At 34.1% G+C, this 16,812-nt stretch overlaps 1 protein-coding gene across 1 annotated transcript; it reads left to right on the forward strand.

The window, feature by feature from the left end:
• The first annotated feature begins 10,537 nt into the window (after positions 1-10,537).
• On the forward strand, positions 10,538-11,859 carry LOC103950550 (mitogen-activated protein kinase kinase 9). Its single transcript, XM_018648269.2, has one exon. The coding sequence runs from the start codon at positions 10,606-10,608 to the stop codon at positions 11,560-11,562; it is 957 nt and encodes a 318-aa protein (XP_018503785.1). The 5' UTR covers positions 10,538-10,605; the 3' UTR covers positions 11,563-11,859.
• The last annotated feature ends 4,953 nt before the right edge of the window (positions 11,860-16,812 follow it).

The following is a 16,812-nucleotide window of genomic DNA, read 5'->3' on the forward strand; positions in this document are numbered from 1 at the left end:
ATGCATTATTTTGGGATGCCTTTGAAGTTTTTTGTCTTAGGGACATTTTTGCCCAAATATTTTTGTTGAAGCTTGGTGACACCAAAATCATTATTCACTTTTCCATTGGCTTTATATAGACTAGCATTCATGCACACGCGTGACTTTTCCATTGGCTTTATATAGACTAGCTTTCATGCACGCGCTCACGTGCGTACAGAAGGCATGTTTTGAATAACAATGTGCTACAGCGACTTACACGTTTTAAATGTATTTAGCGTAAATTGACAAAAGGAAAGTCAAATATTTGAATTAAATGAATATCTTAGATCATGCTAAAAGAAAGCCCTCATAAACCAATTAAAGTAGCTGAATTCACGTTAATAAAATCGGTCTCTATAGAATTTAAATTAAGAATAGATAAAATAGTATTTAATAAACAATTGATTGAATCACATTATTGCTAGCCTATTGTGAGACTAAGCTCAACCCCTTCCCCCTTAGTACAAATTGTTATTCGCACTCCAAAAATCTTATTTGGCACTCCAAACTTTCTATAATTAGAAAGAAAAATACACTTGTAAGGAGTGTAGAATAAGATTTTTGGAGTGCTAATAACAGTTCCTAAAAAAAATCATTTAACAACTAATTTAATCACATTATTATCTGCGTACGAAAGACCTTTTTTATAACCGGCATTACACGCCTCTTAAGATGTTTTGAACGTGTTTAAAAATAGAGAAAATAATATTTAATAAACAACTGATTCAATCACATTATTGCTAGCCCATTGTGAGGCTAGACCCACCCCTCCCCCTTAGTGTAGATAATATCGTTTCTTAAAATAAAATAAAAAATAATAATCATTTGACAACTAATTTAATCACATTATTATCCGTGTGCGAAAGACTTTTTTTATAACTGGCATTACATACCTCCTAAGATGTTTGAACATGTTTAAAAAAATAAAGAAATTGAATCACATTATTGCTAGCCTATTATGAGGCACTAATTTAAAAATATATATAAAAAAAAAAACAGCACAAAAAAAAATAATTATTAAAAAAATATTGTTAAAATGATGAAAATGTCTCTGCTTTATTTGATGCATTATTTTGGGATGTCTTTAAAGATTTTGTCTTGAGGGCATTTTTGTCCAAATATTTTTGTTGAAGCTTTGTGACACTAAAATCACTATTCACTTTCCATTGGATTTATATATTGAAGATAAAGCAAGGGAAATATATAGTCATCAGGAGATAATACGTTACCATCTGTACGTTTATATACAGAGTTGTAACAATCATGAGCTTAATTAATTACCAAACCCAGCTCATCCTGCTAAACACAGATTTTATTAGCAAGATTCTAATTAACCCTCTCTTCTAAAAACTGCAAGCACTTAGTTACAAGTATTCAGTTCTCAATTTCTTGGTGAACCCAGCACACATGATAACACTACTACAAAATTGGCTTATTGTGTCGGTTAGTGGTGGCAATTTTATATTGTTACTGTCGGATAAAATGTTTTCCGACAACATGTTTAAAAAGTGTCAGAAAATAAAGTATTATTGTCAGTTATATCCGACAAGAATAATGAAGTGGGCCCTTAACTACATTAGATACATTTTTTAAATAATTTTAACCAATTTTGACGGATATATCCGACATGAGTAAGTAATGTGTCAAATCTGTCAATTATTTTCGAATTTTTATACTAACTCTGGCGGTTATAACAGACACAAATCTTTTCAAATTTTTTATACTAATTCTGGCGGTTATATCCTATACAAATTGTGTCAAAATATTATATTATTTTCATTTTTTTAAAACCATTACTTTTGATTAAACTTTCTTAAAAAATGTTATATTATATTAAACAAATAGTGATTTTATTGTTTATAACCGTTAAAATTTTGGGTCCCGTTACCTAATCTCTAAATGTTTTTTTTTCTTTTTGCGATTTTTTACACATGCTATCTATTTGACGGTTGGATCATTGAAACTAGTTTCGTAGAATGCATATCCTATCAAATTGATAGATTTAACAAACACATAAGAGTTAATGTTATACTTCCATTAAGTATAAAATAATACTAGTGTAAATATTTTAAATTGAAGATCGAATTCATTCATTGCATTCTTATAGGGTCGAGGAGTGTAGCTGTAAAAAAATCATCAAAATCGGAGCTAAAATAACCGTCAAATTGTGATTTTTCGTTTATAACCATCGAAAACTTTTGTTTTGTTACCTAATATCTGAATATTTATTTTTTGTGATTTTTTATGTATGCCATCTCGGAGTGTGTACAAACAAGTTTGACGGTTGGATTGTTGAAAAACATTTCGTAGAATGCGTATCGAATCAAAATGGTAGATTAAACAAACACTTAGAATTAATGTTATACTTCCCCATCAAGTATTAAATAAGATTTTGTGGTATCCACTAGTGTAAATATTTTAAATTGAAGATCGAATTCATTCTTATAGGGTCGAGGAGTGTAGCTATAAAAAATCATCAAAATCAAAGCTAAAATAACCGTTAAATTGTGATTTTTCATTTATAACCGTCGAAAACATTTATTCTGTTACCTAATCTCTGAAATTTTTTTTTTTTTGTGATTTTTTACGTATGCGATCTCGGAGTGTGTACAAACAAGTTTGACGGTTAGATCATTAAAAAAAGTTTTGTAGAATGTGTATCACGTCAAAACGGTAGATTAAATAAACACTTCAGAGTTAATGTTATACTTCCATTAAGTATAAAATAAGATTTTGTGGTATCCACTAGTGTAAATATTTTAAATTGAAGATCAAATTCGTTTATTGCATTCTTATAGGGTTGAGGAGTGTAGCTGTAAAAATCATCAAAACCGGAGCTAAAATAATCGTTAAATTGTGATTTTTCGTTTATAACCGTCGAAAACTTTTGTTCCGTTACCTAATCTCTTAATTTTATTTTTTTTACGATTTTTTATGTAGGCGATATTGTAGTATCTTCAAACAAGTTTGACGATTAGATCATTGAAACTAGTTTCGTAGAATGCATATATCCATTAAATTTGCCTAAATTTTGAAGTGGGAAAAGTAATTTGTGCTAAATTTTTATTTATGTTTTTCAAGTATTGATTAGACAATATTTAGTTTGTGTGATGACATTTTCATTGTACAATTATCTTTTTGTTTCTTTATCGCATATTTTACATGGGTTTTTATCTATTAAACCAAACAATTATTTATTTAATTTTAAAAAATGTATTCTAAATACATATTATTTATTTATTTATTAAACCAAACAATCATTATTTTATTTTTTAAAATTGTAACAAAATTTTGGGGGGATTTTTGCCGCCATTTTTTTCTATCGATTATAACCGACAGTAATGAAAATTTTCTGTCGGTTTATATTTAAAAAATGTTTCTATCGGTTTTAACCGACAATAATGACAATTTTCCAAAATAAAATGTAACATCCCACATCGACGAACGGAGAGGGGGGTGACGTGCCTTATATGTACATGCCTACCTCCTATAACACAAGGCCTTTTGTGAACTCACTAGCTTCGGATTCCATCAGAACTTCGAAGTTAAGCAAGTTTGGGCAAGGGCATTCCTAGGATGGGTGATCTACTGGGAAGTTCTCGTGAGTTTCCAGAAACAAAACCGTGGGGGAATGGTAAGCCCAAAGCGGACAATATCGTGCTACGATGAAGCTGGACTGGGATGTGACATAATTTACTCATTGTCTTCGGATTCCATCGGAACTCTGAAGTTAAGAGAGTTTGGGCGAGGGCATTCTTAAGATGGGTGACCTACTAGGAAGTTATCGTGAGGTCCCAGAAAGCCTCGTGCTATAGGAGGTGGGTAGACACATATAAGGCACATCACCCCCTCTTCGTTGGTAGATGTGGGATGTTACAATCCACCCCCCTTAGGAGCCCGACATCATCGTCGGCACACTCACACCGAACGGCAAAGTGGCTCTGATACCAAATTTTGTCATATCCCAGTTCAGCTCCGCCATAGCATGATATTGTCCGTTTTGGGCTTACCATTCCCTCACAGTTTTGTTTATGGGAACTCACGAGAACTTCCCAGTAAGTCACCCATCCTAGGAATGCCTTCACCCAAACTCGCTTAACTTCGGAGTTCCGATAGAATCCGAAGCCAGTCAGTTTCCAAAATGTCTCGTGCTATAGGAGGTGGACATGTACATATAAGACACATCACCCCCTCTTCGTTGGTTGATGTGGGATGTTACATAAAACCCCTCCATCTCATCCTTGTGCCGGTGCTTTCTCCCTTCCCCTTTCCTTCCCTTTTTTCTCCTCTCCTCATTTCGTGCTCCTTCTCTTCTCCCCTTCTCCTCCTTGCTTCAATCACCATGGATGAACAATTCGAGGAGCAACATTCTAAAACCAATACATTTTAAATTATTTGTATCACGTTCAGTTTGTGTTTTAAATTTTGATTATGTTATTAAATCGAGTTTGTATTTTGAATCTTGACTTGAGATACCTTATCAAATATTATGCATAAATTGAAAATTGGTCTTTGTTTAGAGCTTTTATGTAGGTTTTGTTTTTGTAAATACGCATCACCAATGTTTTTTTGTTATTAACAAGGAGCAATGCCTCAATGGAGAACTCGGAGCTGTGGAATCCCAGATTGTATATTTTTCCTCTGACGAAGGATTGGTGCTTGATTAAGGAAGATGAAAATGAAGTCGAATGTAGGTATATTTTTTATTTTTTTTAACAAATTGTATAATTAGTAAAAGATTATAAACATAATTAATGAACTTATATATATATATGTATGTTTTATTTTTAGTATTATTTATACAATTATTAGTTTTGTTTATGTTTATTTAAATTGTCCTTTTTATATTTTTTTTTATTATTAATATATTTGCTATCAGTTTTATTAGACAGAGAATGCTCTTATTTATTAATTATTAAAAAATTATCTGTCAGTTATATCCGACACAAGTTTTGTCGGTTTTAGAGTATTTTCTGTCGGTTTTATCCAACAGAGAATGCTCTTATTTATTCATTATTAATATATTCTCTATCAGTTATATCCAACACAAATTATGTCGATTTTAGAGTATTTTATGTCGAAAAATTTATTTCCTGACACTGGCAATTCTGTCGCTTATTATATATGCCATTGAATCCATTTTCTATCGGATTTTGCTTAAAATCTAACAGTAATATACGTTTCTTGTCGGTTATTATAGCGACACTAATAAATGGTTTTGTAGTAATTACTATTCTTTTCTTTTAAAGGGAATGGCTACACTTTTTCAACAAAATTGGATAATTAACTTTAATTCAGTTTTAGTTAAAGATAATCGGAACTTAACCAAGATCATATTATTGACCATTTTATAACCAAGACGAAAAGCGTACAAATTTCCTTCAATCTATCTTTTAAGAGAGAAATTGACCGCTTGATTAAAGCAACTCTAACACCAGATAGGAGAATAGAGTCGAGCGTGACCAAATGCGTAGCGTCGCATAATTTTATAAAAACTACCATAGGAATGATGTTATCCGGATGCATCTAGACAAGTATATCTCCCCTTTTAGAGGTTCTATTGAGCAAGTTACAAGAGAAACACATGTTTGGTCCCAAACTCTCAATACCGATATAAGTTTTAGGATTTTGATTATTTGTTTGTGATGTCCGAGTTTGGCTGGGCTCCTAACACTCTCAAGTCTTTGGACTTCATGAATGAAAACATTGTAGAGTATTTTATCTCTAATTTATGCTGGCCCAAAGCTTGGTGGTTCAAAAATTTCAATCAATTTATTTTAGTTTAAATCCCTAGAATGTCTAACGATAAAAAAAAGGTCCCTAGAAATTGCAAGAGTGTGGGTAGCCAAAGGGTGGGCACGGTTCGGTACAGCCTGATTTCACCCTCAAATCAGAATCGGAATTCAAAAATATCAACGGTTTAGTTCGGTGTGGTTCCGTTTAAAATTATTGAAAAAAATCGTATGTTTCGGTTTACGACGGTTCTGGTTTGGTTCATGCCGGTTCACAGTTCCAAATAATAAATCATTTGAATCTTGGCAATATATATTTAGAGCACATAAAAAAGTCAAGGCAATTTTATGGTAAAGGATAGTAATTGGATTACACAACGAAGAACATGCATGACCAATCATAAAGAATGATGAACTACAATAGAAGATTTAAAATTTTATGGCACCAAAACCTTACAAAGTTAATGAATATTATTCATATCAACAATTCACAAAACACAGACACATAACTAACAATTTTAGCTTACCAAACTCATTATGGTTATTAACTTAACAATTTAGAAACGAAAAACGCACTCTTATTAAGAAACATAATCAAACGGTTGAAAATCCAAATTTTCAAAACCCAATTAATTAATTTTATTCAAGTTTGGTTTGGTTTTAAGGGTTCCGCCAACATGAAAACCAAAACCAAAACTAGAACCGGTTCGGTCCGATTCTTAAACCTATATTGACTTTTTTTGTCAACATAATTTTTTACAATTTACTTTATTGCAGTTTGATTCGATTTTACGATTCCACGATTTTTATGCCCCCTTAGCCAATTAGCCCAGTTCAAAAGAACAAAATTACAAGAGCCAATTAGCCCAGTTCAAAAGAACAAAATTACAAGAAAGACGAAAGATCCTATGGGAGAGCATCAAAGCACTATTCCGTGCTTAACATGCTTAATTAAAACAAAAGAAAATCAACCTCATTACTAATAATTTTTTCTTAAATTTAGCTCGTTCATGCTCATACATGTATGTGTAGTAAATGGCAGTTAAAAAAGTCAATGAAATTCTCTCAAAATTAGAATTTTCAAATGCTCTCTATCACCTCATGTATTTTTGAACAATATTTTATAATTTTAACCTACTTTTAAAATACTATCTACTTCCCTACAAATAACTTTTAATTTCTATATGTCACGTTTTTTGTTTGATCGATTCATTTTATACTACAAGTTCCACACATTTGAAACTTCTCCTTGGAGATATCTGTATACATATTAAATAAAGTTAAGCCACTCTTTTGAAAATTCTTATTTCTGCCTTGCTCACTGACCGGATTATTCTCATATACAAAATTCATCGATTAAACAATTTTTCATATTTGATAATAAATAAATGAACTTGAAAAAAATGGAAAAGACGACAATTATAGGTTTCAACGTGGACTTGATTGGCATAATTAAGCAGTCCCAATGTAGGACGACACTCACAGTCATGCATGGTAATCAAAACACAATTTGGGACAGACGTTGATTAAGGAAGCAGTGAGCGAAGCAAGCTCACAGTACGTGACAAACAAAACCCTAGGCCCCCATCATCTTATTCAGGCACTGATGTTACGTGCAACTTGCTGCTTAGGCCATCTACAGTGAGCTATTAATATATTAAATTTATACAAGAATTACACTATAGTAAGAAAGAAAATTTGAGTGTTATATCAATATTTTGAACTCATGAATTCAATATATTAAGCTCAGGAGTGCGAACACCAATGTAATTGTAGGTTATAAGTATCAAATTCAAGTTATCTTATTTTTTATATATAGTTATCACAATCATTCAAAAGTATTGTGAAAACATTAGAGTTATTTATTTCTTAATTATTATTATTATGGATGAAGTTGCTTTCCTGCAGTTAATGTTGACGTCACAAAGTTATAAGATAATAGCCAAATTGGCATCATTTAAAAAAGAATAGCCCTCCTTGTCGCCAATCACATCTGCAATTCATTTTTGTCGGCCCCATGTTCTCCATTTCTCAAAATTCAGCTAGAATCTTATGATCGGTCATTAATAATTTTTAACAGTATTATTTATACTAAGAGGGTGGTGATAATATAGTTTAAATTTGCTTTTATTAATCTGTATGCATCGAAATTTCTATGAAATAAATGTTCACCAACGTATTAAAATTTCGCTATGCTAGGGCATACGTGGCATGCACCATGAGTTTCATAAAATTTGCTACATGTAAGGGGTGTGTGAGGATGTTAAGGTAAAAGAGTCCAGTGGCGGATCCATAAAATATTATTAGGGAGTCAGTAAGAATAGCACACGCAGCGGGCAAATTTTTTAACAGAAATAGCATGCATATCGTTATTTCATCGAGTCTTGGTAGGCCTGAAGTCATTTGCAAAGGCATAATGCACAACTGTTAATGCCTCATTTACGTGGGTAACTAACATGTTCCAAGGCTACTCCTATATGAATGCTTAACAAAGGAACACACTTATCTTGAACACACTAACAAATTGATTGATATCATTGCATCCCATTAGTATATTTGTCCAAGAATGATGATGCTTTGTTCATTCTCTAAGATTGCCATTTCATTTACCTTGCATTTTTTGATAGTTTTTTACTTGGTTTTTTTTTTCTTTTTTTTTCCAACAATTGTAATCACAACCAACAAACAAGCGACATGTAAATTATATTAGTACTAGACTGTAGCATCTCTCTAACGCATTTTATCAGGCAGTTGGAGGGCATATATGAAGGACAACTCCAACCTTCAAAAGGGCAACACCCAAGTCATCTATGGAGATTCATCGGAGTACAGAGGGTCAGTTGACTCCCCTTGCTTCTAAGTCGGTCCGCCCCTAAAAGAGTCCCACAATGGTGAATAGAGAAACTTTGCAAGGGCGCTACTCCCCATGTAGCCAATTGATTTTAGAATAATGCTAGGGAGATCAAATTATTTTTAAGTCAAATTTGCAAATCAAATGATGTATCACTACTGAAAAATAAACATGTTAATCAATATTAAGTAATAATCCAATAATCAATGTCCAAATCATTAGATTTACAAAAAAAAAATTTAAAAATTTGGTCCCTAATATTACCCTTTTCCTTAATTTTACGGTTAAACTTCAATTTTCTTCGAACACAAAAGAGTTAAAAAGTAAGAACATATATATCGTAGCATCAAAATGTGCTGCTTTGTATAATTACATGTAGCAGATGGAACAAGGACACCGCTTAAGACAAGGGACACAAGGGCCACCTCATCAGTTAATTTGAACTTTAAAACCAAGTTCAATGTATACCAATCGCACTCCAACCCAATATGCCCTCTTTTGGCAACTTGATGGGCCAACTTCCTAAATCCTAACCACAGAAACCAACGTAAACTGGCAGTGTTTGTTTAATCTAAATAATCTTAATTAAACCACGTTCCTAATTTTATTAACCATAAAAACAAAAAACGAAACCAACAAAAAAACCAATTTAATTGATTGTTATGCGACTCAATCGTTACAAAAGGGTAGTGTGATCCGTTAATAATTTATTCAAACATATTGGAATCTTGAAGTCATAGATGGCTTCTCAACACCCAACGTACCTAATTTAAAAACGTCCAATAAAGCACATGGTGATTTGGAGATGTACATGATGAATAGTATTAAAACATATATAATCTTCAAATCTACTCAAACCTTATTTTGTTTTTTTCTTTGGGGCGGTTGCAAGATTGCTCTAACGTACCGCCATTGACATGGCCCTAATTCTCTATACAATAAGTGTCTCACTCTTTAAGAACGAGATACGGAAGATAGGTTAATTATTTTCTTGGTTACCCTAATTATTGTTTAAACATGATTTTTTTTTTAACAAATGACATTATCTACATTAAGAGAGTGAGAAAGTGGGCTAAACCTTACAATGAGATAACAATAATGTGGTTTAAATTCGCCGTTTGGCGAGAATCAAGCCTAAGACCTCTCACTTACAAGTGAAGATGAATACCGTCAGACTGTAGTACGAAGTGGCTAAACGTGATATTTTTAAATGGGTGTCATGGGTTCCGTGTTTGAAACTCACTTATCTCCTAAATAATTGTAATAGTTTCGAATTATCTCAATGTCCTTCTTAATAATAATAATTTTTTTTTAAAAAAAAAATATTAATCTTCACTTACAAGTGGAAGATTTTATGTTCAACATTCTTGGATGGTGAGTTCGAAACTTAATTATTATGACATACTCATTGTGACGTAATCCAAACGATTTATCTCTACATATAAATATGTTGTATAAAAAGCTATTGATTTACATATCCTTTAAACGTGGAATGAAACCTTGGGTTAATTTCCCCCTTTCCATTGATAGGAAACAAGACATTTCTAAAAATAATGAGAATTATTGCAAAGTGATGGAGTAGCTAGCTAGAAGGTGAGCCAAAGGCCACTTGGTGAGCATTGATTAGTGGTTGGCTGCTTTGGCTTTACATTATCTTCAGATTCATCTGAATATTTCCTAAAATTTTAATTTGATTACTTTTAAAATGATGAGGTGGCTTGCCTTTTAATCACATGTGCATATATCATCTCAACAACAAGTAGCACTAAAAAATTGGACACCCAATTGGACCCCACATCCTCTCTATCCTTCCACCTTCGTACTACTAACTCCCTCCACCCTCTCCCTCCGGCTGCATGGCCCGCACGTGCTTTTTCACTCCCACTTACATTAAAAAATGAAGCCCTTTATATATAAAGGGAAACGGGTTGTTTCATTTCATTTCCATTTCGATACAACTCTCCACTCCGCACTCCACCAACACAACCACCGCAAATCCAAATGGCTCTCATCCGTGAACGCCGCCAGCTCAACCTCCGCCTCCCCTTGCCCGACCTCTCTGAGCGCCGCCCTCGTTTCTCTCTTCCCCTCCCTCCCACCGCTCCCACCACCGCCGTCACCACCAACACCTCCTGCTCCGCTATCTCAGCCGCAGACCTCGAGAGACTCGAAGTCCTCGGCCACGGAAACGGCGGTACCGTCTACAAGGTCCGCCACAAGCGGACTTCAGCCATTTACGCTTACAAACTCGTCCAAGGTGACTCCGACCCCACCGTCCGCCGTCAGCTCTTCCGCGAGATGGAAATCCTCCGCCGCACAGACTCTCCGTACGTCGTCCACTGCCACGCAATCTTCGAGCAGCCCTCCGGCGACATCGGGATTCTCATGGAGTACATGGACTATGGCACCCTCGAGACCTTGCTTAAATCCAACGGCACCTTCTCCGAACCAAAACTTGCCCACGTGGCGCGGCAAGTTCTTAACGGCCTCAACTACCTCCACACCCACAAAATCATCCACCGCGACATCAAACCAACAAATCTTCTAGTAAACAGAAACATGGAAGTAAAAATCGCCGACTTCGGCGTGAGCAAGATCATGTGCCGAACGTTGGACGCCTGCAACTCATACGTCGGAACTTGCGCTTACATGAGCCCGGAAAGATTCGACCCGGATACCTACGGCGGCAATTACAACGGCTACGCCAGTGACATATGGAGTTTGGGGCTGACCCTGATGGAGCTCTACATGGGTCACTTCCCGTTCTTGCCTCCGGGTCAGAGACCCGACTGGGCCACCCTCATGTGTGCCATATGTTTTGGAGAGCCCCCCACCTTGCCGGAGGGGGTGTCCGAGGAGTTTCGGAGCTTCATGGAGTGTTGCTTGCAGAAGGAGTCTGGCAAGAGGTGGTCCGCCGGTCAGCTTCTGACCCACCCCTTCGTCTGTAAAGATAGGTGAGGATGTGAATTCAAGAATCCGTCGCCGGGAAGTTTATAAATCTTCCAAGGGCTACAAGGACGAGTCGGGCAATTAACTTGGTTTATTCTCTTGCTCATCAAATCTTCCCGTGTCGAATATCCGTGCGAGTGGAGTCGGGTCGCCGGGTTTGGCATAAGCCTTTTCGGACACTAGTTACTGTACGTTTTATGAGCTTTTGTATATACTGGCCGGATTCGGATACTTTGTGGATTATGATGTTAATTAAATTATGATTAAGAGAATCATCATATGAATATCAAATTTCCTTTGATTCTATTTCATTGTGGTTCTTAAACATCACGAGATTAATTAAACTTTCCGAGTGACTAAAAGTCAGAATTCAACACTTGAAGTTGACATCGAGGGAACGAACTAGGAAGTGTAAGAAAGGACCACGACGATTAATAATCTCTCTAAACTATGAATAGTTTGATGTATCAGTCAATTAAGTAGAGGCTGTACGTAATTGATCAACCCTACTTCCTAGCTGGTGTACAAAGACTAGTCAATTTTTAGGAGGAAAATCAATACTTTCTATGGGTGAATTAGCTTTGTACGTAATAGAAATCCAAACACTTACGGTAGGAAGAAAATCAATAATGGTATACTTTTTAGGCTTCTTAGTCAAAATGGTTTTTAAAATTGGCATAACTTTTCATTTTGATTCCTAACAATAAAAATCGATCAAAGTGGTTCATGAGTTTGTCTACTGTAAATCATTTGGTCCTTCAGTGAAAAGTCTGTCAATATCCTCGTTAAGTGGAGGGCTTGATTTGACAAAAATACCCTTAAAAAGGTGGTCACGTGTTCGTTCATGTGACAATTTAACGAGGATATTGACAAATTTTTCACGAAAGTACCAAAATGATTTATAGTGGACATACTCAGGACCAATTATATCGATTTTCATTGTCAATTAATGACCAAAGTGAGACCTTATGTTAATCTCATAGACCACTCTAGCTAAAAAGTCATCCTCTACTTTCTATGTATATTGAAACTATGTTGAGTTTCGACTTTTTGTGTGCTTAGCATAATATTAAAAATCCAAACACTTAGACATTAGGGTTACATACTAATCGGGTGACATACTAATTACTAAAATTATGTCGATTTTCGAATTTTTTGTACGTTTACAAATATATAGTTACCGTCATGAATTAGATTTATGATAGGGTGAGAGTTAACAATAGCATTTGATCAATTTAGTTTCAATTTCCTCGGGAGGGGGGGGGGGTGGGGTGGGGAATGTTTTAATTTCCTGTAAATAACAAAACTATAGCTTGGATATTCTTTTTTGTCCAATTAACCAAGATCAAGTCTTCTCCTAAAACAAAGATTATGATCAGATAGCTAGGGTAAACCTTGCAAGCTGAAGTAAAGAAATCATGATTAGAAGAAAAATGATGCAGTGACTCCACTTATTCACAAATCCATGTCCAACGTGCATAATTAATTATTGTTTTGTTTAAATTATAAAACGGTACAATCATCGTAGAATTATATTTTTGGTTATCCAATCTTCACGAATATCTTCTAAAGTTGGTTTCTTGCTAGCCTCCACTGGCAAGTGACAAATTTTCAAGTGTTGCAATAAATAAAAATAGGAATGTCCCATTCATGAGCCAAGCAGATATGTCATCATATGTAAAGATTCGAAGCAATTTGCTTCGTTTTTGTTGAAACAATCCTGTCCATTTAAGTCTTTTTGGGTGGAATTACTGTGCATATAAAGGAAACTCTTGTTAGAGAGTTTTCTGATTAGTGCAACGTTTTTATATCAAGCAAGATAAATGCAATTAATCTTATAGTTTCGTGAAAGCGATTTTACAGATAAGTGATGACGTAGTCTTGATGATCTATACAAGTTTTTCTCTCGGAGTCATATATGATTGGCTGCCAAGTCTGGTGATAACAAATTTGGTGCAAACGAAGGCTATCATGGCACGAAAGTTGGGTGCTTCTTGACAGCTTCGATCGATCCTGAATAATATAGAACATGATGAGTCAGCAAATAGTTCCTCCATGAGAGAGTTCAGGAAAAGGTAAATAAATATGTCAATATCAAAGCTTGGCCAATTATGTCATGCATGAATCACAACGCTTCATGTCTCGCGACTCAATCCCACCCTACCAGCCAACTTGATCATCCTCGAGAGGTCGTCGATGTCAATCATGCAGCTCTTCAATTGTCACCATCCAAATAGTTAAGTAGGTTTTTGATAAATTGTTAGGCACGTTTTATTTTCAAATATTTCCATTGAAACACGTTTCCTTGTGAACAAGCAAGAACCGTTTGCAAATCAGACTACTGTTGGCTCAATTTTTACATTATCGTCGCTTACCATAAATGAAAAAAAATGAAGAAATTAGAGTATTTAGAAATAGAAAAATGAAGGAAAATCGGATTAACTAGCCATAATATACTTAGTTAATTTGATTCTTGGTATTTAAGTATTTGATTATGGATTTGAAGGGAAAACTATTCTCACTTTTTGGTTTTCATATGTGTTAAACACAATGAAAATTTAAGAACTGATAAGAAGTTCATACTATATATTCTAATAAACATAGAAAACTTAAAGAGTTGAAATGATTCTACTACCTATTAAAAGAAAAACTAATAAAAATGGCTTGAAAACTTTGAGTTTTAATGATAAGAACAAAATAAAGAGTAAAGTGAATAGTATAAAGATTCACTTTTTAGTGTAAAAATGTGGTTTTTCGTTAAAGTGAACAGTATCGCAAGCTTTTCGTTAAAACTCTCATTAAGAAAACCCTCTCTGTCAACCAAAAGAGGTTAAAAAGAGTATTTAGACTTTTATCACAACAACAAAAAAAATTATAGGTAGTAATTAATGTAATTTCACAAAACCAAATTTTGCTATTTTGTACTTAAACTTCACATACAGGTGATTTTAGCATATACCTAATATTAAAATATAAAACACAAAAACCTCTCTTCCACTCCTTCGTTCTCTCTCTCCCTCACTCCTTCCCATTTAAAAAATAAAAATAAAACAATGTTCACACACACGTGTGTAGCCATATTCACATACACAATGTGTGTAGCCATTTCCTAGTTACAATTAATTAATATGTGTAGCCATATGATAATAGTCCATAAAATTCGAATGTCGCCCGTCTAGACTACATAAGTACATATTCATCAACACAGTTTTTTTTATTCTAGCTTTAAATTGAATAAATCAGGAAAAATTAAAGGACAAATTAAGCAAAGAAGTGTCTAGAATCAAAGGAAAATTAATGAAAATGACTTTAAAACTTTACATTTTAACAAAAATACTATCTAATAACTTTATTTAAAAATAAAGATAAAAAAAACATAAAATATAAACATGTGTGCGCTGTGTGCACGTCCCCCCAAACCCCCCCCCCCCTCTCTTTCTTTTCACCCTCCAATTATAACTAAATAAAAAAAAGTACATGAAAATACACATGCATATTATATTATGTATGAATTAGCTAACTGTAACAATGATAACACCCATATTTAGGCCTTTGACAAAGCAAGATAACACAAACACACATCTGATATTATAATCTCATAAGGTGTATTTTCATGTATATAATAAATAATATATATATATATATATAAGTTATATGTGTAGATTTCACTCGTACCTACTTAAGACAAAAGAAATAATATACATATATAGACAGTGTAGTATCGTTAAATTTCATAAACAGTGTAATAAGTTTCATAAACAGTAAGTGTGAGGACGCGCAGATCCCGTGCGTTAGTTTTTCTTTTCTTTTTTTAAATAATATTAAAATTATGTCTTTTTCATTAAAATTTAAGTTATTTTGTCATTTTTATTAAAATTTAGGAGTTTTTCATTAAAATTTAAGTCTTTTTCATTAATTAAAGTTATAGCATAGTTTTTTGTTAAAATAAACTTAGTCCAAACTATTTTCATGAAAGTTCCCTATTGGCAATAAAATTAGGTCAGAGAATTGAACCAGCTAGCCAACACAAGTTTGGTTGATTGAAACTTTGATGATAATAGTAATAACATGATGTCATTATCTCCTGCAAAAGTGACACAGAAAATGAACTAACAGAGTATACCTGGTATGCGTAGCCTATTGTAGAAGACGTGGTATTTGGATCTTCACAAAACACCTAAGAAGCATATGGGGGTAGCAATGCCAGCATCACAAAAAATAAAGCATATAGCAGATCTAACTACACTAACCCAAACCATGCCCTCATCCAGTGGTAACTTTTATATCTTCAACCAAGTTTAATTTCATATTTCACTTTTGATTAAGTGTATTTAATCAAGAGTGGTCATAAGAAGACGTTGGGTTGGAAATATCAAAGTTTTAATGTATGCACTTGACAACTATATGGAAAACATGTATCGCATAGCCGTCAAGTGCATTATGAGTGGTCATAAGAAGACGTTCGGTTGAAAATCATTTTGACATCTCATGGGGAGATTGAGTTTTAGGCTATGGAGGGTGTGCAGTGAGATGATTGAGCAGGGTTTTGAGCCCTAAAAATTGTTGCATAAGGATCTCATTTCGCAGACATCGCTACCCCTGGCATAAGCACAAGCTTGGTGATACAACAGCTACCCCTGGCAAATCATCTTTGTGATGAAATAAACCACCAACTTCCATAACGAACCAAGTTTGGTGTAATTTCTCAAAACAACCATTCAACCCCAAATTTCTTTGTCATTTTGAAACTCACAAACTAACACAGAAAAAATTTATCTTATAATCTTCTTCAGCCATTGATCAAAAAGTTAAAAAGAAAATCAGATTCTGAGTGAACACCGACGTCGACTCATCGGGTGATACAGTAAACTGCTTTTACGTCGACTCTTTCACGGTCTATATTTCCTAGGTCTATCTAGGAGTAACCCTAACTCTCTCTCGCTAAACAATTAGGGGTTGATTGAGCTTCTAAGGTCAGACCCAACAGCATTACCAGCCTTAGAATTGCTCCTTTCCTTTTGGGTCTATTAACACAACTAATCTATTTCATACAAGCCATACTGAAGGATTGAAATTTTAAACATTACCAAAAACACAAGATTTCAAGTATAATTAGAATGAACACTCGAAACCATTTGAACTATGTTGAGAAAGTCAAGGATAATCATCAAGATACTTGCCAATATTATTAATAAATTGTAATTGATTACATTCCTATCTTGTATTATAAGCTGTCAATTAGTAGCTAGTTAGTAGGAA

Source organism: the organism of the source record quoted next, unplaced genomic scaffold (assembly GCF_019419815.1).
Source record: "Pyrus x bretschneideri cultivar Hongxiangsu unplaced genomic scaffold, Pyrus_bretschneideri_v1 Contig27, whole genome shotgun sequence".
Taxonomy (NCBI): domain Eukaryota; kingdom Viridiplantae; phylum Streptophyta; class Magnoliopsida; order Rosales; family Rosaceae; genus Pyrus; species Pyrus x bretschneideri.